At 34.0% G+C, this 26,077-nt stretch overlaps 1 protein-coding gene across 1 annotated transcript in view; it reads left to right on the forward strand.

The window, feature by feature from the left end:
* Window positions 1-26,077, forward strand: part of LOC150104311 (protein Wnt-4-like) — an 80,005-nt gene that overhangs the window by 29,804 nt on the left and 24,124 nt on the right. The window contains exon 2 of the mRNA XM_090396455.1: window positions 20,766-21,001. Coding sequence (XP_090252581.1) covers window positions 20,766-21,001 — 236 coding nt within the window. The remainder of the gene's footprint in view (window positions 1-20,765; window positions 21,002-26,077) is intronic.

Below are 26,077 nucleotides of genomic sequence, written 5' to 3' on the forward strand. Positions count from 1 at the left end.
CTACCGTAATTCGATCCAATTTCGAAAAAAGTCCATATATGACATCTGTTAAAGTGTGTATACATTTTTTTGACGGACTTTGTATATACGTATTTCTTTCATGTGAAGTCAGATATAGGTGGAATTCAAACCGAAGGAGATTTTCTGTGATGAGCGCTATTGATCTAATTCTGAATTCCCAGATTGCTTGTCTATGCTGATGAATGCGTTGACAGAAGAACATACGATGATAAACGAGAGAGGTGTAATCGTGCTTTTTCTCTTTCTCTTTACTCGAGCATGGACCAAGTTTGAAGGAGCATGAAATATTAAAATAGGAACAACAGACTGCTGTAAGAAACATGAATGATTATAGAAATAACAAATGGAAATCACCTGAGACAATCGCAGCATAGATAATACGTGTCTAGGCATATTTAGACATAGTCATAGGCATGTTTAGACATAGTTCAGGATTAATTTCCATATATACTGATGGATACAAATATAAAATTTTTGCGATGAAGATTATGTCACTGTACAGGAATATATTTCTAAATGCACAGATTTAATTATTCTTTCCAGTCATCTCTTTAATTAATTTTATACGTAATATGGATATTTATAATTTTGTTTTGGATAATTTTACCTTTGAAATGGTCAAGTTGGAACCAAACTTGAGAAGACTGTACAAATTTTAATAGAAAGCATGTACGCTAAATTTAATTAAATTTCATCAGCGAGTTCAAAATTATTAATACCACTTGGCAACGTCCATTCTAAATGAACATGAATTTTAAATGAATTGAGTTTCATTTAATTCATCAAGCAAAAGGGGGGGGGATATCTTTGTAAAATTTCGAAGCTTGTCGAATTTCCCTTATGCAAATAGTCTACTTGAAACGAAATTTTCCATATTTCTACATCTATTTGATTAGAAGAATCTAAAGACTAAATTTTGATAAAATTCATTCATCCAAAACTGAAGAATAAATTGTATATTGGTAGATGGTGAGCAAAAAGAATCTAAGAGGTGCTTCTTATGCTTTCTGTGAAAGGCATTTAAAAGGTGCATTATACAAAAATAGAGAACCAGTCTGTTTTTGTTTAACCTAACCTCTAGAGGTTATGGAAAAACATCGACTGGTTCTCTATTACCACTTGCACATACACGGCACTGATGTGCAGTTCCTGATCCAAGTGGTTTGCAATCTCTTCTTCTGTGCTGGAGGAGTCTAAAAATAAACACATTATGTGAGCAGTGCGGAACCTTTTTTGTGAAACCCTCTTATTTAGTGTTAGTGTGAGATCACTTAAGTAGTAATCTCACATTTTGAGCAATATTTTGAAAAGAACTGTAATCAAAAGAATTTTTGCCGATTTTTCAAATTATTCTTATTCCCACAACACCTTCATGGAGTTGTCAGAAGAACATCGAGAAATGCGCCCTTAGATTTTAAAATAATCGAGCTTAGGGTTCAGTTTTCATCATAACGCCAGGACTCTTTATATGATCATTTTAAGTTAAAGGCGAGTTGGCTCTGTCTCATAAGGAGGTACAGAATTGTTTTTTTTCTACAGAAAATATCGTTGCTTCTTTCGGCAAAACATTCAGATCAGAGAGAACTGGCAATTAACAGAATATACTGTGTAAGGTAGAGTGCACTGCAGACTTCGTGTGTAGAATGGTGTGCAGATTGGATAACATGGAGTGACCTCCGCTATGAGTTCTTGGATTGCATAAAGGAGTTAGATAGTAGCAGTAATAATAGAGGAACTTCGGACAATACGGAATACAGTTTTTGTGTAAAATGGTATTCCGTATTATCCGAAGTTTCATAATGATCTATTTGGTCATTCTTATAAAGCTAACCGGACTGAAGTGTGACAATATAGTTGGATGCATTCCTCAAGTTGTATCACATACAATGGAACTCGGTGTGTCCATTTTGCACAAAATATGGACTCTACAACCAAGCAATAGCACGGTTGCAGAGTCTATAATTTGTGTAAAAATGAATGCTGGTCATCACCGTGTAACATTAAAAGTTTTTTTGGCGGTATTGCGAGTAATATTTTGAAAAGAACTGTAATAAAAAGAATTTTTGCCGATTTTTCAAATTATTCTTATTCCGACAACACCTTCATGGAGTTGTCAGAAGCACATCGAGAACTCAATGTAAATATTCAGAAAAAAAATCAACAAGAATTCCATTAAGGAATGACAACATACTGGTTATTAAAAATTAAAACAGAGACTACTCGTAATCTGCTGTAATGTCCCTCTCTCTTACAAGATCTCAGAAATGAGAGAAGTGGGGCTTTTGTGTTACTCATATATTATTTGTACCTTGTACTCTGAAAATTAAAGGATATATAGAAAGCAATAGGAAAAGTAAAATTAATAGCTCAACTACTAAACATTGCGTTATTGTATTGGATTATACTGATACATTAGAAGCAACTAGAATAAAGATTTTTAATGCCGTTTCTGCACGGAAACTAAATTTTGTAAATCGGTCAATGTGTGACCGATAATGAAGCTAATTCGAAGTGTCCTAAAAATATTTAGTGTGATAGTAAGTTACTGCATCTGATTTTGATAGGCGAGTATTGACAATTTGTCACAGAGTTATTAAGCGAAATTCTTTCATATATCCGCCAACCATTTTTACAAAAAGACAGTGAAAACATTACAGACTGATCTAATTTCAAGGGAACAAGTTATGCATTTTTTGCGGTTAGTAAGAAATGCATATCGGGATATGTTTATTACTGTCATTTGAATGCAAAAGAAAGGATGCCGATGACATAACACACAGTTGCACGAGGCAAGGAATTTCGAAATATTTCTCGCGCATAGGACAGGACTAATCGCAACAATATGTGAACGCACGTAGAAGGACCTTACTCTTTTACTCTTTAATATGAAACCACACATTCTCAGAAACAAAAAGTTTTTGCAGAAGTGTGGTCTTCATCAGTTATTTAACATGTCTAAAGAAAAATCAGACCATTTGCGCTGAATGTACACTTATTACAAACAGTTCCACTTATACTTATTACAAACAGTTCCACTTATACTTATTACAAACAGTTCCACTTATAAAGAACAGGGTTCTTTGTAAGTAGAACTTACGATGCCAATTAATGCATTAATCTCGAGTGAGGACCAGTATTTTATTATTCTGATCAAAATACGTAGAAGAAATAGTCAAGTCAAATTGCACTCTCCTCTCATAACTAATTTGTTTGTACTACTTGTTATATTATTAACGAGAAATGAAATAAAGTTATTGGATTTGCATTGAAACCGATGCTCAGAATGAGGGCTACCGAAACAATGAAAAAAAAAAGAAGCATTTTTCCATTCCCTAACTATTAATTCGAACATTTACAAAATGATGCAATTTCTTTCTTTATTTTTATTTATTTAATTTTACACAATCCTGAAACCCTACTTTAGAGATCAGTCATGGAACGTTTTATGCACCAACTCAGACCTTCAGTAACTGGTATGAGACTACCGTGGGCAGACAGCCTCATACTGGGCGATGAAATTCGTCTCCTACTTAATAACAATCAGAAACATCCATACCAAGACGGATGAGTATCCGAATCCTTAGTTAGAAGAATTGATACATCAACGATGAGGAAAACTAAACCGGAAAGTTATATCGAAAGATTATTTTCGACGAAATTCGAAATAAAGAGGCGAAAGGTTAACATATATAGAGGTTTGCATATAAAGCAAAAACTATTCGAAGTCTCCAAATAATGAAATTAGTTTTTAAACAATGCGTACATACAACTTTAGCTCTGCAAGGTATTAATGTAGACACTAAACACTAGAGTACAATTGGAGCATCGGAGATGGACTGTATTTACTGGAGGTGGCATAATTATAAATGGAGAATTGATAGTGGAAAGAAATGAAATGAAACCAAATAAACAGACAAGCCGACTACATAAATGTATTGCAAGAGATACGTGAGTGTTTATAGTGTTGAAATTGTTTAATGATCCTATCTCAAGTGAATTAAGGAGGCCACATCCATGAGTCGCTTCTCTCTCTCAATCATAGAGTTGAAGGCACTGTTTTGAATTATTGGTTCTCTCATTAACATATCTCGTATTTTCAGTAATTCAATACCAATTGCGACTAATTTAGTATACCACGGATACTTTTCAAAAGTACATCTTTTGTCTTCATTTGCAGTTTCACTAAAGCTATTAAAGGAATTTTTTTAACTTCTTTAAATTAATAACTTCTTGCTACCATGGTCAAGTATGATTGACTTCACAAGAAAATTTTAAAAAATAGAAACTATAGAATAACACGGTAAAAGTTTTGCGTGAATTCCAAATTGTGATAATTCTTGATTTTTGTTCACAGCGAAAAGAGTGGATGATCTAAAAAAAAAGAAAGAAAGAAAGAAAAGAAAAGTCAAAAACGGAGTAGATAAATATGGCTTCTGCTACTGATCCTTACATGCACCTTAAATGGGGCCAGTTGAACGTTCTACGAGAGAAAAAAAAGCCTCGAGGTCAGTTCGGCTAGGTGAGGTTGAGGTGTTGACTTAGGGAATTGGTATGCTGTCTATCGGTAGACCATTTTGACATTGATTTATCTGCGCACGACGAAAGAACAGAGTAGATCATGAAACCTGGTATTAAAACAGGAACTGATTAGAGGTTGTGTGGGGTCCTGCACAGTTTATACTTACTGGGGATGGTAATAGAGGGGGACTGAACTAATTAATGTGTCATTGCCACTGCAAAGGGTGACTAGCGATCAAACCGAGCAAGCACCCTTCCCCGAATAAACCTGACACACATCCCAATACCTACTAATCAGCTTAAACTTGTGGTGTATATTAACTTGTTGCTCTGATAGTATTTATCATCGGGAAATATTAATTTAATATCTTATTGACAGGAGTCAAGTTTCTCAAAAAGCCAAATCACTTTTCAATATACATAAATTTGTGTGAATTGTTGCTCAATAAATATCACGATGACTTGCTAAATATTGTGTAATTAAGGTTATTGGAGATTCAGTGCACAAAACTAATATTTTACAGGATGAGGTATAAATTTAAGGATGGTAAAAGGAAGTACCTTGTGAAGTGCTCCTGCTCGTGTTATAATTTATTTTGAAAATTCATCTCTCTCTGTCTTTCTATCTCTCTGAAATACTCAGAATTACAAAAAAAGGTATCTTGAAAGCAAAACGCAGCAAACATGGATGCATACACATTTTCAAGCAAGAAAAAAAAATGGGAGATTATAAAAATGAGATGGCAATATTAATCTGATTGTTAAGAAAAATAACTAATTTATAAAACTGAACTTAGTACATACGAACCAATCAGATTAATAACTACTTTATAAAACTAAGTTAAGTTTTATAAAGTAGTTATTAATCTGATTGTTAAGAAAAATAACTACTTTATAAAACTGAACTTAGTGCTACGAACCATCTTGTAGTTGGAAAAGCTTAGGTTCATAATCCCATCTGAGTGGCAAAGAAGTTTTATAAGGACTTTTCATCTTCAGGTGAAATAATTGACTTTATACTATGGTAACAGAGTTTTTCTTCTAGAAATTCATGTTTTACATTTAGCAGAGTTGAACTATCCAGAAACACACACGTACCTAACAGACAACATATAATGGCCTGATAACTTTAGTTGCTTCGGTCATAATTTCAACTTCAATTGGCCGTATAATTTCACCTGTTATTATGATTTTTCCTGAATTTGCAAGCTATTTTATATCAACAAATACTGACAGATACATTATCTAAAGGAGCTTTTAATGTACTGATTTCCATAAATTCAGAAACAAAGAGAAAAATCACTGCAACTCAAAAACTGTATGATTTTTGCAATTACATAAAAATAGTATGATATGAAATGTGAAAGAGACACCAAAAAACTTTCTAAATAAAATAAAATTAAAAGTGAGTGAGTAAGGAATCGAGTTAAATACAACGAGGAATACGATGCTTCATACTGTTTATAATGAGTCCAGGAGCTCGATTGGTTGCTACTGCAAAGGTCTCTTAAGTCTCTCAAAGTTTTTGGAAAGGGAGAGTGGGGCTGAGAGCAGCAACACTCCTAACTAGAGTATCCCAGACACGCTAAGTAGGATTAAGGAGACCTGGCTGCTGAGTCCAATATCTTGAAGATATTGGTCAACGAGCTTCGCTCGATGAGGACGAGTATAATCGTGTAGTAGGATAAATGTCACCCCTATCGAACCCGCATATGGACGAACATAGGGGATCCAGGACCATATCTCTATAATTTGCAGCATTAATGGCTGATGGCTCGACTAGAAAGCACATATCGGTCTGTGCGACCACCCAAGAGATGCCTCCCCAAATCATCACACTACTTCCACCATAATTGTCTCTCTCATGGATATCAGAGGGATGAAAACGTGTCCTTGGTTCTCTCCAGAGTACGCCTGGTATCGCTTTATAGAGCATACTGACCAATGGAGTAAGCCATTATTGTAAACAATAATGGCCTACTCCATTGGTCTTGGGTCTAGTTGACGAAGAGCATGGCCCATTTCGCACGTTCTCTTCTGTGAATGAGGACAGGTTTAGGCAGAATACAGATCACCTAGCAGACACACTACCTTCGTGAAGCCTTCTGAGCAGAGTGGAAGCAGATACCAGTGTTCCTGTAGCTGAGTGGAAGTCAGATCGTGGTAGCACTCCTATTTCAGTGTTCAGATGTCAGTCACCCACTGCGCTTGTAACCCATGGCCTTCCTTCACTGTTCTCTGGAATGCTGTTTGTGACTGTTGGAAATAGTTCCACAAACTGTGAACCATGCAACGACTCACACGTGCCATCTGACTACCTTCACCTCACTGTAGTCTGGGGGAGACAGCCAAAATGGCTTACCACCTGAAGTCATTAGTTAAATGTTGTAGACATATCAATGAATTTTTCTATCACGAAATATCTTGTTTTCACTCTACACACGAAATGTAAATCCATTCAAACACGCCGATTTTTATGCTTTTGCTCACTTGCATATACCGCTGACAGCTGGTCTGATTTGTACACATTATTTAGACTCTACGTCACTTGTTACATAATATACCTGACTTTTATATGTTCCCCGCCCAGTAATCATTTTCTCTTCATTGCTTAATTTATGGAATTCAATGTACTTCCAAAAATGCAAGGTATTTTCGCCAAGAAACTCCGGTTTTCTATACGCAAATCTGGCCAGTGACGGAATTAAAGTAACAACACAATGTGCCGATTCCGAGTGTTAAAGTATTCGGAGTTAATTTCGATCATTCTAATCCAAGGATTTATTTCGAAAATTCTAACACATTAATTTCAGGAATTCTAACCCGAGTATTAAATTATTTTCCCAATGTGTCAACAATCCTTATCGACCGTAACCTCAAAGTGGTATCATCATCACCATCCTCAAATTCCTGATATGTACCTTCAAGGGGTGTATAGGATATGATAGTACTACACGAAAAACTTACATCGTTACTACAATTTACATCCTATCTACAATTTACATCCTATCTACAATTTTTCTCCAAATCAATCTGTTACCCCTCAAGACTCCAATATTATCAGATCTTATATTTCTATCTTCTAAGGCACTTTTTACTGTATTAATCCACTTATATCTTGGTCTTCCTCTGGGTCTTTTTCCTGCTTTCTTGGCAGAGAACACTTATTTTACTAATCTTTCCTCTCCCATTCTGTTTAAGTGACCATACCATCTGAGATTAGCTCTGCTAACAATGTTAAGTTCTTTTCTAATATCCTCGTTTTTAATATGATATTGGCATTAATGCCATCTGTTTACGCTCATATCTTTCTCAGGACTCTCAAATCTATGGTCTCTAGTCTTTTATCAAGTGTTTTATTTCTTACCCAGCTCTCAGATCCATAAATTAAAACAGGTTTTAACGTTGTCTTGTATACAGCCAAGTTGGTGGTTTGACTAATTTCTCTCTTTTCCATATAAATTTATTCAGTTGATTTCCTACCATGCTAGCTTTATTGATTCTGTTGTCTATTTCCAAATTTAATTTACCATTTTCACTAAACCTCGTGCCTAAGTAGCTGAAATGTTTTATTTGTTCTATAGGTTCTCCATTCACGTTGATATCTTCAATGCTTCTGCCTATTATTCATTGTCTTTGTCTTGTTAGTGCTGACCTTCATACCAATCAATGGCATTTAAACATCTGTTCAAAGAAGCCAGATAAATCCATCCATTTCTCTGGTTAGACAATACAAAATCAGGGCTGAGTGGGCGTGTGACAAAAATATTCGTTTAAAATCACTAAATTTGTCACATTACTATTTTATTTCTTACCCAGTAAAGATAATCCTTTCTTTACTGCCACTCTTTTTCCAACTTGATTCCCAAGTGCCACAGGCTGTTGATATGGGCTTATTAAGCATTACGGAACCAACACACTTGAATTTGGGTCAGTTAAGTTGTAACCTCAGGAGGCTAGATCAGAACAATGAACTTGGTAGATTTGATTCTAGTTGCCCTGGAGTTTTTTTTTTTTTTCAATTAATTATTTTATTTAGGTTTTAGTCGGTTATCAAGTTAGTCAATCTTAGGTGTTGGCAACTACGCCAAGTAGGGTTTATTTTATTTTATTTTATTTTCGGAAACTCGAGTGAAATTCAGGAAAATCCATGTTAGAAATCAAACTATTCCACTTAGTAACAAAAGTGGGATTAAGAAAGAATACCAGTCCACTCGTACTTTCAACTCGTAAGTGTAGAAAGAAACTTTACTTCTGATGTGACGAACAGTGGAGATGATGCCTACCGTTTATCAAAAGTTAGTGCTAAAATAATTCCGGGTATTCAATTTTATTCTAGGAAATGAAATGATATTAGACAAATATTTTATTTATTTTTATACTTTCTCTGGTATATTGAGCTTATTGTCCTTTTTTTTTACCCTCAAGCAAAAACTAGATTTTTGCATTGCCTTATATTAAGAAGCCATGTGCTAAATGTGGATATCCTGGTTGTTGCTATTCTGAGGAAAGGAAAGAGATCGTGAAAAAGTGAGCTTAATATTTTACAGTGATCTGGGTTTATTGGAGAGTCGTACGGATGAATCTCATGTTTGGATGCACTTTCTGTCTAAAAATTTTCGGTTCTAATAATAAATGATTATAATTATTTATTATTAGAACCGAAAATTATTATTAGATATCATCAAGATTTAAAAACTATGGAAGATCGGTACCAAGGAAGATGGGATTCTCACATGATGGCCAACTAATGTTGGAGTATTCAAAGGGATTGACAAAACAGAACACACAGCAGAAATTGCTACAAACAAAAATTTATTCCCTGAAACTCATGTGTAAGTAAAATTGTTATTTTTTTATAAATATTCTTGTAATTTTTAATGAATATTGTTAAGTAGTTATGTATCTAATTATCCTCTCTCGCATTCAAAGCGCCAGTACGTACCGTTGCAGGTTCTTACGCATTTATTCGTTTACTAACAAGCGAGAGCGGTGAGCGCTCCGATTCTGATCTGCGCACCGCTTTGAATAATAGGCTATATCTTCGGGATTTTTCGAATTTCTTGATAAAAAGTTAGGAACAGATTTTTAAAAGTACATACTTTCAGAAAATAATATTAAAATATCGATTTTTTTTTGATCCTCTAAATAGTACTGCCTCCTTAAAACTATCAAAAACTTACAAATTAGCAAAAAGAAAATGCCACAGAGGAAAAACCTGACGTGATAGAGAAAAATGGGTTTGATATTTGAAATCAGCGCACCCACATTAGTAAAAAACAAGTCTCATATAAAAGTCAGCAAAAATTGTGTTGCACTGTGTTATTTATTACTATTCATACAATTGAAACACAGCTTCAACAAGATATCATTCAAACAACAATTTGGTGATACAGAGTAATTCCTATTCTACCCAAGAATCTAAGAATAGTCTGTCAGGTAGCGTCATAAAATATCGACTCTTTCAAGTAATGCCCGTTTTTTGTAGATTATATATGGTTAATTTGTTGATATTTAATTCTTGTAAATAAGTGGATACCTTCTTTTAAATGGTTTCAAGTGCACAGATAATAATTGGGATGACTTTGGTGTGTTTAAACGACAGCCAACCAACTTCCATTGCCAGATCTCGATATTTATTGTTTTTTTTTCCTTCAAATTATTTGTTGTTGATGTTGTTATCAGTCTAAACTTATCGAAATTCGATAACTGTGATGTCAGGTCTATTGTGTTTGATAGGCCGATCGGTTTGTATTCTAAATTCCCAGAGAATTTTTTTTGCTTCGTTTTCCAATATTTTCTCTATTTTATGCTGCCACCAGTTATCAGAACTAGGAAAACTACTTTTTTGCAATACATGCGATATAAGCAATGTTGACATTGGATATTTCTTGCAAACATGCAATGAATTATTTTGGCCGCTTGATCATGGAGGTTTAATAGTCACTTTGGACTAATTTGTTAAAGCAGATCTACAGGCACTGAGCAAATGTTTTATGGTCTTATCTTTCTGATCACACAATCTGTATTTGCTATCATTACTAATATTCTCAGGTTTTTGTTTGATTGCATTGATTTAGTCAACAACGCCTTTTTTTGTGCTACTAGAATCTTTCTGTTCCTTTTTAATATATTGTAGCCATCGCCACATCTTGGTCACGTCAATGTTTTCCTCAGTGTCTCAAGGAAATTGGTCATGCAAGGGTTTATTTTCCAGCGCACATATCGGTTATTTTGTTGTTCCTTTTTGTAATCGGATTTATTTACAATTGCTTTTAGATGAAATTCTAGTGAAATGGCTTGGAGCATTTACTCAGTACTATTGTCGGTGTAATTTTTCAAAATAAGGTCTTTATCATAGTCTGTCTCACTTGCAGAAGCCTATTATTCTTTTTTGGTAGATAGCCGGTAAACATCACTTCGTGGATGTAATGCAGACACATAGTCATTAATTTTCTAGTTTTGCAGTTCAATTTGTTCAGATCTTATTTTGTCAAGTGCATTACACCAGCTGCATATCGAATCACTGGTACAGCCCATGAGTTCATTGCTTGAATTGTATTCAAACCATTAAGTTTTGTTCTCAGAATATTCTTGATGCTGTTGGTGTATTTCGCTACTGCTTGTTGCTTGAATGGAGAATATCACTAGCTTTTAATATTCCTAGGTATCTATAGTGTTCCTTATCTGAAATTGCTTTTGTATATTTTTTCAGATCAAAATTAAAATTGCTAGTGTCATTAATTTTTCCTCGTTTAACGGATGAAATTACACATTTATTCCAACCTAACTCCATTTTGATATCCATTAGTAAATACAAACCGTCTTCACTAATCCATATATAGAAGATGGGAAATTTTACTTTTATATTTAGAAATTTCATATCCAAATTTTGATTTCTTCAAAATCATAGACAAAGGTATCAAAGAAATGTTGAAGAGCAATGGTGACAAGAAATCACCTTGGAAAATTCCACGTTTAATGCTATTATTCCGAATCATTCATTATTGACAATTAAAGTTGGTTTCCATGATTTCATAGCAGCAGACAGAGATGACCGTATGTTTTTTTGCCAATTCCAAATATTTGTAGTGATTTTAGGATCCAGGAGTGTGAGAGGGAAATCCAATGCTTTCTTGTAGTCTATCCTTGCCATGCTAAAGTTCACATTTCGTTGTTTTGAATGTCTGGGGATCATTCAATCAATAATGAGCTGGTCTTTTTGTTCCTCTAGATTTTTGAAAATTACTTTTTTATTCAATCAGATAAGCAACAGTATATGGAATTTTGTATGATTGCAATGAACAACTTAAACGTAGTTAGTAGGAATGTTATTGGACGGTAATTATATAGGTCCGTAGGCAAGTTATTAAACGGTAATTACTTAGGTCTGCACCCTTATCCTTATCTTTCATGAAGAGAAAAGGACAACCAGATATCATCCAGTCTTCCGCTGAGACTGACTGCAACAAATAATCAAGTTGTTTAGATGTTTTAACCAAACTTCGTGCAGTTCGTGTTTGCCAGGTGCACTCAAAGCTTGTGCTGGTGCACTTACCATTTCTTCAATAATGATAATGAGGATATTCTACATATATTTTTGTTTCATTTCTGATTCTATTTCCATATTTCATGCGACATCTTTATTATATTCATAGGAATATCTCAGACTGACTTTCTTTTTCAGGCGAATGATTTTTCTCATTTGAATTTCTCCTAAGAGACTGAAAGAAGTGATGCTGGTTCAGTCATAATTGAATATATTGTACATATTGCTTAATTCTTGCTTCGTATCTTTTAATTTTCTGTGTAGTTGCAATACGTCTTTGCTTTAGCTCTCCAGTAACTTCAGCAATTGTTTTGTTGGCCAAATTACATGTGTTTATGAGTTTGTTTTTGATGCGATTATTTTTCTTCCATCCTTCTTCAAGACTCTTTAAGTTTTCAGATCAGCTCGAAGTTTGCTGACTTTTCGTTCCAATCGGATTTTAGATAGTGCAAATTGCTTCAACTTTGTGTTTGCTCTCGCAATTCGCAACCAAGCTTCATTGTAATGATAAAAGCTGCACGTGCTGTATAAAGATTTGTTTCCTTTAAAGTTTTGTTCGTGATTGTTTCATCACAGTATTTTCACTGAAGAAGAGCTCTTCTAGATTATATCTATGTAGGGCTTTCAGTGTTGGTAGTCTTATATAGTCATTTATGGAGTTCATATGCTTCAATATAAACGACTTCATTTTCCACTGTACTTCTGTCAAAACATTCTCTCAGGTATTTGGCCAGCTTGATGATCACTGAGTTGAATTTCGAAGTTAGACACAGGCATCTGCTGATGATTTCTTGTTATTGATGAGCTGTTGGTTTATTACCTAAATCATGTAGCTTAAGTTCAGTAAATGTTTTCTTGAAGGAAATGAAATTCATTCGGTTAATAAGTCTTTACTCTGTTATCGTAGATTCTGGGAATTTTTGTTTCCAAATCATGTGCAATACGCTTTTTTAAAAACTCGATTTTCTAGTGTTTTCTTCTAGAGTCCATATCTTACATTTGGTTTCTCTCAGTCGCTTTTCAGCTTTTTGACTTGGTTGCTCAGCAAGGAGAGCTGGGTTTTGTTGTTGCCCATTTGTCGCCTGCCCTTGACCCTCAGTATCTGACGCACTCCATCACTTTGGCTTCGACTGTTCCAGTATGGATTTCTTCTTGCTTTTAATCATTAAATTAGGAATGTAATACTGTTAGTCCGGCTCCTCAGTGAGACCTGTCTGACAAGGATGGCCTTGTGGATAGCAATGTTTTCCATGATGGCTATGTTTCTTCCAGCATAGTTCTCAACATCGTTGAAGAACGCTAATCTCTCTCTCTCTCTCTACCACTACAAGGCCTTGCTCCTTGGGGGACTAATTATTATTATTATTATTATTATTATTATTATTATTATTATTATTATTATTATTAATTCGAAAGTGTTCCCAAGTAACTCTACCAGTCACGCGAAGACAGTGATATAAAATTCACCAAAATCGGCTAAGAAGAAACCAAATTTTGAAGGGTTGAAAAGTGAACAGAGAGGACCGCGGTCAACAACGAGCGAAGAACAAAGGACGTGGCCATCTTTACAATCACGCCATATCTGCTCAAGGGAATAAGATGAGTCATGAAGTGTCTCAAATGCGTGGATGATTTATCATCTGACGGAAATCAAATAGCCTGTACGAAATGCAGTAGGATTCTACACTTAAAATGTGCCGGCTCTTCAGAAACAACCTGGCAATGTAAAACCAATGCAACACGCGAGGAATGGAAGTGTGTAATCTGCAGGATAAACAAAGAAACGCATCAAAGGCAGCCATTGACGACGAAGCCGATTATACCGGACGCAAAATCAGAGGACGAAATGAACAGACAACAAAATGCAGATGAGTCCTATAATTTTAACTCTTTAAATATACTAATAGAAAACGGTCGAGAGACTACAAAAGCCAGCTTAGTAGATCTTGTGCAAGAACTCTTCGACAAACAGAACGAACAAATAACAAAACAGTCTAGCGAATATGAAGATTTGGTCAAACATAATAACTTAGCGTCTGACGGTAAAAGTTGCAAACGGTAAAAGACATCAAAATGAGCATTAACGCACTAAATGACAAGCAACACAATTTGATGAAAGAAACATCCTAACTCCGTCAAGAACTTCATTCTCTAAAACTACAATACAAACGTTTAAATCAGCAACAACGCAAAGAGGATCTTATCATAAACGGTCTTCCTGAAACAGCACCTACAGAAAACCTCAGTGACGTAGTTTTAAAATTAGGCCATGCAATTGACATCCCCCTACAGCTTAAAGACATTGAGACCATAAATCAGATTCCTAGGAAGAGCAAAAAACAAGGCTTGCCACGACCTGCACGTCATAGTTCGTCTTACAAGCAAGTCCACAAGAGATAATCTCAGGAAAGCCAGCAGACATGAAAAAAAAAACAGTTTCCAAGGATTTGAACGCATTGCAAGACAACACACCAATCTTCCTATCCGAATATTTAACACCATTCAACCAGAATCTGTTGTACCAAGCAAAAAAAAGCAAAAGGGAAAAAAATTACCATTTTTTTTTTTTTTTTGATCAGAGATGCCAAGATATTATTGAGGCAGTCATAAACTTCAAAACCGATACAAATTAGAAGCTCAGAAGACATAGAAAGGCTGCCACAGTGAAAAAATAGTCTCCTAATTAGTTCAAAAAGAAGACCACAATAAAAATGAATGTGAACCAGCAAGGCGGATGCAATAAAACCAGAACATACCGGCAATTTCACTTTGATCAGACCTTTCAGCTCATTCATTTGACTTCCCAAACAACAGCCTGCTTCCAACACTGCAATCAAATCAATAATAAGAAAAAAATGCATATATCTAACCGGTGTCATCCTCAGATAAGCTCATTAAAAAGCTTCTAGGAGGCAAGCTTTACATCTCAACTGAGATCAAGAAAAAATATTAAGTAATTATTAATACATAGAATTGCTGAAGTTACAGTGGTTAAAAACATTAAAAAGCAAAAATTGCAAAATAGATGTAAATTACTGTTATACTATAAATACTGTTAAAAAATGCAACCTCATCCAATTGCAAACTATAAATTACCATCCACAGTAACTATTATTAAGGCATTTTATAATACAAAAAACGGAAAAATTTCTATGAAATTCACTGTAAAAAATGTAATATGTAAAACATTATTTAAATTAAGGGGATATTAAATCCCACATTGTTTTCAAACCGAATAAGAAACTCAAAGATCGGAATCAAAGAATTTTATCCCGAATATAGTAACTATAAACGTATCGGCGACTACTAGCGTAAGCTAAAACACGTAGTTCAAGTACGTAGTACAAACTAGGGCAACTCGTTGCAAAGGTGGAGAAAGTTCTGATCGCTATTCTTAATATTTTCCATAATGTAAAACCCATCTCCTAGGAGATGTATGATGTTATACATTATGATGGGAGGTCACTACCCAGACCGGTTTCGATCTTTATTGAGATCTCATCAGTGAGTAGCTAAGCCAAGTATAATACTAAGGGTATTAATATCCCCTTAATTTAAATAATGTTTTACATCGCCGAAATGAAGCCTATTGGCTCTTTACTTTAAATAATTTATGGGCGCACCTTTTTGACAACTCGTATAGCAGAGTATATAAGTTATTTTCGCTATACCCTTAGTATTATACTTGGTGTAGCTACTCACTGATGAGATCTCAATAAACATCGAAACCGGTCTGAGTAGTGACCTCCCACCATAATGTATAACATCATACATCTCCTAGGAGATGGGTTTTACATTATGGAAAATATTAAGAATAGCGATCAGAACTTTCTCCACCTTTGCAACGAGTTGGCCTAATTTGTACTACGTACTTGAACTACGTGTTTTAGCTTACGCTAGTAGTCGCCGATACGTTTATAGTTACTATATTCGGCATGAAACTCTTTGATTCCGATCTTTGAGTTTCTTATTCGGTTTTAAAACAATGTGGGATTTAATATCCCTTAATTTAAATAATGTTTTACATCGCCGAAATGAAGCCTATTGGCTATTTAAGTAATATGTAAATATATATGTGTATATATGTGAATACTCTGTAAGATGATAAATAAAATGTTATTATTATTATTATTATTATTATTATTATTATTATTATTATTATTATTATTAAAATAAAGTATAGTAAATATTTAATGGGTTTCTATAACCAAGGTGGCAAACGATGTTTGCCTTCGGAAACAATCAACTTCAAAACCTTAAAATCTTTGAATTTGATCCAGATTTTTCGTGAATACAACCATCGGTATTGGTATGGTTTGGCTAGATTTGTCTAGTACTGTATTTAACAAACATTGAGACTGCCCGAAGGCCATATATTCGCCTTTTAATTACAGCAACTGACTTGGGTTTCAGTACTTGAATGTCATTTTAGAACCGTCAAAGACCCTTGAGAGCACCAGACAGAAATTCTCTTAGGAAAATAAACATCTGAATAACATGTTATAGTTCACTGCGAAAAGGATGTTTTCTGTAATCACATAATAAATCGCAAACTGAACCAAAATTGTAAACATAGAATAAAAATGTCGAAACGCTTCAAACAAAATGATCAAACTAAAGAATAATAATGGAATGATTTCCCTTATAGAGTTTCCGAGAATTCTCTTTGGTGAGAACCAATTATAAACAATTGTCTATAACGCCAGTAATATCCTCAACCAAAAGCCGGCAATAAAACACTGTTAAAAGACTAATCTATGAGCCGTTAATAGCACTTTTATAGCATTAGCAGCTTTTAATAGTTTAATTTAGCTTAGCTCGTGTATTTGCAATTCCGTGTAAGTAGCACGGTTGCAAAATAACTCATGCCATTGGCTGTATTTTCTTGAAAGAAAGGATAATAAATATCCGTTATTACTTTATTTTAATGACTAAGTAGGTAAACATTGTTTGCCAACTTAGTCATAACATAAAATAACAATGGACATTTATTCAGCTGCTGAATTTTCTGATGAGAACAGAAATAGAGAAATAACAGCAGTCTATTTTTGTGGGGTATTTGTGAACTTAACACAGAAATAGACGATGCACAAATTAATTTAAATTACAAAATCTATAACACTTGTTTATATCAATTCTGCCAAGAAGAGGAAATAATAATCAAAAACACATAGTTTAAGCTACCACTCTGAAGATTATTATGTACTTGGTGATCACCGCAGGATAATAATTGAAATATAGTCAGAAACTAGATTGATTACTTGCTAATTAATCAACGATTGTGAAGTTCCATAAAGAATACTAAAACCAATCCTAGTGCGGCTGATCATAATCTACTGGTGACAGAGTTAAAAATTAGACTGAAAGAGAAAATAAATAGAAATAAAAAGAAAAAGAAAATAAAATAAAAAGAAGAAAGACTGCGTATCGTCTTCTACTTTGGAATGAAAATATAAGATAAGTTAAAAATTAGACTGAAAGAGAAAATAAATAGAAATAAAAAGAAAAAGAAAATAAATAGAAATAAAAAGAAAAAGAAAATAAAATAAAAAGAAGAAAGACTGCGTATCGTCTTCTACTTTGGAATGAAAATATAAGATACTTCCATTGATTATAAAAATAAAGGTAAATGGAAGAAGAGGACAAGGAAGACGAAGAAAATCTTGGCTGGCATTGCACAGTGCACTGGCATAAGCTCTTAGGGACTGTTGAGAGTGGCTGAGGATTGCGCAAAATTGGTCAAGGTGGTCGCCGACCTCCGATGGGAGATGGCACTCTAAGAAGAAGATAATAGCTGAAAGTCTGCAAGCTTTTAAAAATTTCAAACCTGTTTTGCAATTAAAGAGAGAACATCATTTATAACGATTTAAAATGAAAAGAATCTGTTATTCTTGGAAACTGTTAACTGATAGAACATAAAATCGGCGATTGTGATTTGAGAAATATTAAAAAATGTGAATTATCAGAGTATAAACTACTTAAAGAGTGTCGTCGAAGTTTGAAACTATTACTTATGAACTGTGCGTATCTACAGATAAACTATGGGAAAAAGAAAGAAAAGAAAAAGAAAAAAGAAATTAATATATTATTTAAAGCAACATTTATTTTAAGTAGGTCATTTAAAAGGAACGATCATTTTACCTTGCTTGCTACTTATCATATGAAGACAGTTTATCTTATTATTATTTTTTTTTTGTTATTAATCAAATAAATGTAACGTTTGCTATTCTGAAAGCTTTTAAAACTATCAGATTTACTTTGGAATTGCATAGAAAAAAGAACTTGGTATCTAATGCATTAAAATTAGTAAGCTCTGTAATAATTGGTGACCTTTTGATATATAACCTAACACATGAGAAGTTTTAACACCTGTAGATTACAGATGCAGTTCTTGAACAGCTGAAGGTCCTTGGAAAAAAAAAAAAACGGCGCGATGAGGCAAATTCAAAGTTGAAGCGGGAAAAGGTAGGCGAAATGAATGAAAGGGAAGATCTTTAGTAGGTTTGAAGATGAACTTTGAATATGTGTTATCTCACAGCTGCTAGTTCTTTTTGAAGTATAGAGGGAAAATGAAAGAATAATAGACGCTATCCAGGAGTATCGCATCCCCTAGCACAATGCAGGAGGAACAAAAAGAACGTTTATTGAAGCAAAATTATGTGGAGTCATATATAAATCAGATTGCCCATTAATATATGATTTACTTTGCGATAGTATCAAGAATTTGGCGCACCAAGGCACATGCATCACCAGAATTCTAATGTTAGCTTGATTTGGTGGTTGCGGAAGCTATGGATGTCATGCGTTTGAACCCCGAAAATATTACACATGGGTCTGTTCAAGAAAATAAATCTCAAAGAAATCTGGTGCAGACGGAGATCTAGTCGTTATCGAAATATACGGGGAAGCTAAGATTAAAAGGCAGGATAGTGTTTTGGTAGCATCGATAGTTTGCTCAAAGAGAATTTATGTTGTAAACATGAAGCAAGTAATATATTGTACTGCTTAGAGGAAAGTATGGTTTGCTGTAAGGTTGTTCATTGTTACGTCTCTGAATAGATTAGAATTGCATTGACTTAATAAGAAGGGTTGGACAAATGAACAGCATATCCGCTCTCTACCCCAAAAGTTGTGTGTGGAAACTTCTGGCATAAATGTTTTAAATACCTTCCTGTAGAACTACACTCAATTTTAGAGAACATCATAAATTACTTGTAAAAAAGGCTGACACTTTCAAGATTTCGTAGTGCTTCGTCCATATCAGTACTAGTAATAATGTATTATAGGCTTGCTATGTTTCATATTTGAGATTCTCATTTAGTTGTTCTCATTTGCATTACAAACACTCAAGTCTTAAAAATATATATGAAAATACCAAAGATGACTTTAAATTTGGATTTAACCCAATTGATTTCCCTCTCAGATTAGGAAATTTCATTCGTTTGTGTAGTTTTCAATTAATTATTTTACTAGCATTTAATGATATAATAGTCTTGAGACTCATGCAAGTAATAACGTACCATCTTATTAAAACAATCATTGGCTCAAAAATCTTTATTTGGGCCGAATTTGGCCCGAATTTAAGGGCGATAAAAATACTCCATTCAGTATGTGACCGGCAAAGTCATCTTCACTTGAAAAGAACCTATAAAAATTCTTCACTTTCTTTATGAGATTAGAGCAAAGACATTCTAATGAAAAGGCATTGCTGTTACCAACTGAACTACTGTAGCTAGTTTTCTATTGAATAGATTTAATTGGATTATTCTGTAATTACTTTGAATTGATTTATAGTGAACTCGTAGCTAAGGCTATGAGTCCACTGTTTAATGTGTTAATTATCCTGTGTTTCAGGCCAGTTTATTAATATTTCAGGACTAAAAATCTGACATATCTGGAAGAAACCAACTATGTCTCTGTCTGCTTACTTTCCTTCTTTTCTTAAGAATCCTTTAAGAGGTCTCTTTTTTTGTCACAACTAGTATTCAAACCTCCATTAACGTATTGCAACTTCCTCCCACCTGCAGTAACTAGGTAACAATTTAAGAAAATTAATTATTCAGATTATGAACCTGAATTATAAAGATCATTTTTATGTATGTGTGCGTGGTACATTTTTTAAGACTAGAAACATTATTTATACAAGGTTACTTGATTGTATCAAGTAAATAGTATGTGTCATTCTTCCATCATCGCCACACGTTCTTATAAGCCTGTAGGGAAAAGACAAATTGTTGGTCAACGCATATTTACTATCCAATTTGACACTTACTAACCAAACTTTTCTGACTTCTCTCATTCCACTTATCTATGTTTTCTTTGGGACAATCCTCTTCACTTTATATTTCCAAAGACTTCACCCTCCCGATCTTCAAAAACCTATTAGCATATTTTCTTTCCTTTTAATATTGCAAGCAGGTATCAGTGATATGCTACAGGTTTTGCAGTATATTCTGTGGCTCGATAATAATAATCATAACAAAAATAATAATTATTGTTCAGGCAATTCCATTCCATTTTTAGAAACCACATTTCTGTTATCAGACTGTTAATTATACATTATCACACTGAACAATATATTGTTTATACCCACGTATAAGAATGTTTCATATTTCCTTGAAACTTTTGTAGTCGATAGCAGCACAGAATGAAAATTTAAGACACTACGTTGTTTCAGTTCTTTGATGAAGACGTCATCCATCGTAACCATCGACACTGCTGATCTGTGTCCTGTTCTGAATGGTCTAACTCGTAGGCAAGTGAAAATCTGTGCAAAGAATGTAGAAGTGATGGACAGCGTTCGCTTTGGAGCAGAAAAGGCAGTTTTGGAGTGCCAGTGGCAGTTTCAGTACCAAAGATGGAATTGCACAATCGTCAATGGCAAACGAATATTTGGTAGACAAGTAAGCGATGGTAAGTGAAGCTCATTTTTGTTGTTGATGTTCACTACGAAACACTCTTCACTTTGCGCCTTTTTGTTATAGGATGTTAAACAATTTTAACATTTTTTTTGCCTATCAGAAATAACTTCGTAGAATTCAAGTCTTCCTTGAATTCTACGAAGAACTTCGTAGTTATTCCAACCACTTCCAAGAAAGACATGTAATGTTATCATCCCTTCAAGAAGTTAGGTTTCATGGGTTGTTTTGGTGTCAAGTCACACTTGCGTCTTCTTAGTGCCTTCAAAACTCATCCAGTTTCGACGACCCTTGGGTTGGTAAATCTAGGTTGGAATCCTCTAAAATGTGAAGAACCTTTTTAAGGCTAGGAGGGGACGATATTTTTTTCACTGAAAGCAAGTTTGTTCAATCTCGTAAGGAAGTTACACGGTTTTTATCTCCCAAAAGAGGCAAACCATAATAACACTTGCAATTAATAGGCATAATGTATTTGTCTCATAGTTGCTTGGGCAGCAATTTCAAACAACAAGAACAGTCTAGGTCTTTCCCTACATCTTTGTTATTGGTCTGTGACTGGATAAGTCACAGAAAAACATTTGAAAGCAGATTTCTATTGAATGAGTCTGCATTCAGATTTTTATTTTTATTTTAACGCAAAGTGCAAAGTGGAAAATATGTTGTTTTAATTTTTCTTTATACCCATTCGAGATCTATTTTCATTCATTCTGTTCTCTGTCATTTTTAATATTCATTTTTTTTTATTATTCCCAGTTTTTTTTTTCGATGCGAATTTTCAGGATTGTTTTAACAATTCTCTCTCAGTTAGGTCTGTAAGTTTTCTTCATTTTCAACAAACAAATCAATATTGTTAGATTGTCGATTTCATATTTCAAAATGTCTCTAATAACGAATTCCAGAAATTCAGCTTTGCATATCCTCGCTACGACTTCATAACAAGTGTCGAATATAGCAATTTGACAACTCACAGGAGTTTGCTATCATTGCACAATGCAGGACAGTGAGACTTTCCAAAGAGTTGCATATCATATAGATTCAAAAAATCCATGCAAGTATATCGACAACGTTCTAGTATAATATTTTATCCTTTTCAAAACATTTTTCTCCAAGCAAATTTAATATGAATATACTCTCTACTGCACTGCTCTCCTTTAAAAATCTGGCTCCTTCCTTAAAGAAGATGCTATCATCCATGCTAACAAATCTTCCGTAAAACTTTGCTTGGAAGGTTTATACGACCTCATAATCCATGTGTATTACCGTTGCATCCTTTACATACTTTGTCTTTGGAACTGGTGTTGAATCGAAATGTTCCATTCTTTTGAGAATTCAATTTTCGCAGATTTTCCAAAGTTTTCCATGTATTTATTTTTATTTTTCATTTTTTTTCATTTTATAAATATCTATTACATTCTCTCTCTCTCTCTCCCTCTCTCAGAAACATCTTTTCTTTAAAATAAATTTCCCATTTTAGCATTGATTTGTAAGTAATGTTCCATTTTCTTTTTTCATAAATTTATCCTTTCCTGAAAAACTTTTGCACCTTTCTTGGTAGTTTGAAAAACTTTCCTTCAATATCACATCGCCTTTTGTAGATCTAGTCTTTTTTGCTTCTTCATTTCATTTTTGTTTACCTCTTAGTATCTCTGCACTATTCATCAATGCTCTAATAAATGTCTCTTTGCTTTTAGTTTCTTCTTTACACCACTAAAATTTCTTGGCTTATTCAAGAGTTGTTCGTAGTATCTTTCCATAATTGCTTGGCTTTTTGATTTTTATAAATTTAGTAATCTTTATATTATATATTAGTCGCTTTTTATTATTAGGTTTTTTTTTGCTCATACTAATTCTTAAAGTGACGATAATTAATTAATGGACAATTCCACTGGACTATAAAATGTGACCTTGTTTAATAGACCACTCAAATACAACTTTTATTTATTAAAGGTCCCACACAGCGTAGACATTCACTATTAATGGATTTTGCTATTATTTTGAGCTAATTTCCAAGCTGCATGTTGAATACCAGATGAAAAGGGGAATGTAAATGTAAAGGTAGGCAGGACATTAAAAGGCACTACTAAATATGAAGTACTTAGAGAGGAGCTTTACGTAGGCTGAAACTGTGAGCAAATGATAATGACTGTAAATTCAAAGTTCGTAAATGTAAAGTTTGGCTTGATGAGATTTCCCACTGCATATTATATGGGTGGGATTAAGTTTGGAGAATTAATGAGGCTGGGGATCTCAGAATTATAGTGTATAGCACGTTCAAGTTCAAAGGTGGTATAGCAAAAATTACAAATATAATTCAAAATGATTGCGATTTTGAAACGAACATCGACATTACATGTCATTGCAAAGATAAGAAAGTAATTTTGCCATTTAACAAGGCTTGACACTACGACACTTTGACTAATGTGCTAATTTGGTTTCCTGTGGTGAGAAATAGGTCCCTTCTCTAACAATTTCTGTGCCAGGTCAAGAGTACAAATGAAGGACGATACACCATATATCTAAATATTTCAAAGTTATAAACTAAACTAACAAATTGTTAAATAAGTATGTTTTTTCATCCTACCATCGTAACGAAATATGCCTTCATAATACCTACATAATATTTTTATTTATTTATTTATTTTAATTGATCCATGCACAAGAGGTAGCGGGACATATCAACACATCATGCCGAGCATGGGATGCAGGCGAATACTCAGAAGTTTATGAACATTTCTTTTGAAGAGCTGCAGCTTGTAGTTAGGAAATGCTTCTTGTGATTGGCTTTTCCAGAGGACGGAGATAGATGGAATAAAAGAGGAAGTATAAAAGCAGGTTGGGTGTGTTTGCAGTTGCATAATAAAGGAGTGCTGGGCAGCTGCTTGTCCTGTATTAAGAAGTGAAACAAAAGTGTACCTTCATAACGAAAAAATCAAAAAATAGGTGTAATGCTTTGGTTTTTATATGACAGAAAGTTGAAAATATATCAAAGACGATTAAATTTAATTATTATTGCGCATTTCTGAGTGGCCTGTTGATAGGCGAGGCTATGTCTGGATGAGTAATAAAATGAAGGCATGCATAATTCATTCATTACTATATTTATTCTGTAAAATTATTTTTCTTGCTTTCATTTCAGCAAAATCACTAATTATGTTGTTATAATCAAAGTTTCCATATATTTTGCGTTCTCAAAAATATATAAAATATTCTCAAAATATTTGATATATTTTGAGAATAATTTCAAATTAGACAACCTTTCCAGATAAGATACAAAAAAGTTAAGATGATATTCGCTTCAGTGTGTGTGTGTGTGTGTGTGTGTGTGTGTCGTTCAGAACAATTATGTTTTGTAATTTTATTCTAAATATTTCAATATTTCCTATTTTTTAATCTCGTATTTAATCAATTTAATTTTCTATATTTGTTATATGTGGGACTCTCTAAACCGCCGGACCCAGAGCAACACTCTTATCTGGGTCTATGGGCAGGTTTTTTGAAAGGGAATAAAGAACGTGTGGAAAGGGCGTAGAATGTGTGCAAAGATGAGTTACGAGTACAAAGATGAATCGGGATTATGAGGAGGGATTGAGAGTGGATTGTAGACATTAGTAAACAGGAGAGAGAGTGATGATGTGACAGAGGCATATAAACTTCTTAAAATATGTTATAGGACACCGTTGATGAAATTTTTCATTATATTGAAATTGCGATTTTCCTAATTTTGAACTCGGTTATCGAAACCTTCATTTCATTGAAGTTGAAAGTAAACTTTCATCGCAACAGAACTGCGAAACATTGCGTCACATTCGCATTAATAGCCCGGGTATGCTTTCAAAATGCATACACCTTTCGAAAAGATGTAAAGAGGGCGCAGCGGATAAAATTCTTAGCGTTCTATTATTTTTAAGCCGCTCAGAAGGCGAGGCTGGGTGAGCTCACATTGAGAGCTCACCCAGCAGGCTGTGATTGGTAATTGTAAAATACAATAAAGACAGTAAAAGAATATCTATTCCTGAATAATAAAAATGAATATTCTGTGTATTATAAGACGTTGTTGATCTACAATAAAATACCAGCATATGTGAGATTGATAAGACAGAAGAACCGCTGATACTAAAATAAAATAAAAAAAATTAAAAAAAAATTGAATGTAGGATTCCCTAAAGTGTGGATAATTTCGATAATGATCGGATGTCATGTACACTGAGTCTCAGTAAAGAAAAGAAAATTCTTGGAAAACGGAGCGAAATATACACAAATCAGAGAAATACACATGGCATGGGTAAAATATAAATTTTACCAAATGATTGGCTGCTCCATCAAACCATATTTATTCCTGCCATACTCTCTGTCTTCTCATAAATTTTTTTTAAAAATTATGCCATCATAAATTCACTTATTCATATCTGGACTTGATAGGCTTGTGCTATTCGCTCTTATAGGACACGCCTATCACAAATGCTGATTATTAATAATTCGTTTAGCATTAATGAAAGTATTTCTACCCACACTTATTCTTTCCTTTCATTTCCTATTCTCACATGTCTTATTAATGATGATTCACATATTTTCATCTGTTGGCATAAATATACCAACCAAATATAGCATTCTCCTTCATTGTTGTTTTATAATAAATCCTAAAACAAACCGATTGTTCCCCACTGCAGAAGTATTCAATGTTATCCTGCAATTAATTGCATTGGACCAATTAAGATGAGCGCTGATGCGCTATGCGCTCTCAAACTTTCATACATCGATAAAAATGCAATCATACGGTCATGTGCATCCGCAGAGGCGGGGGGGAGAGGACAGGGAAGCCTCCGGGATCGAGTAAAAAATTCCAAAAATTATAATCGTGAAAGTAATTGAGATATGTAACCTCACACCATCGACCAAGGGACGCTTTTTCTGTCTTAAAATTTTATTATGGGTTCGCCTGTTTCGGCCATTGGAGAGGTATCCATAGAACACGTGTTTTATTGCAGCAATAAAGCACGTGTTCCTGTTTTTGGTTCATGTTTTTCTGATTTCTGAAAAAATGTTCATTACAGTTCTGCACATCGACCAGTGT

Source organism: Typopeltis vanoorti, chromosome 8, assembly GCF_054136105.1.
Source record: "Typopeltis vanoorti isolate ZY-2024b chromosome 8, IOZ_Tvanoo_1.0, whole genome shotgun sequence".
Taxonomy (NCBI): Eukaryota; Metazoa; Arthropoda; class Arachnida; order Uropygi; family Thelyphonidae; genus Typopeltis; species Typopeltis vanoorti.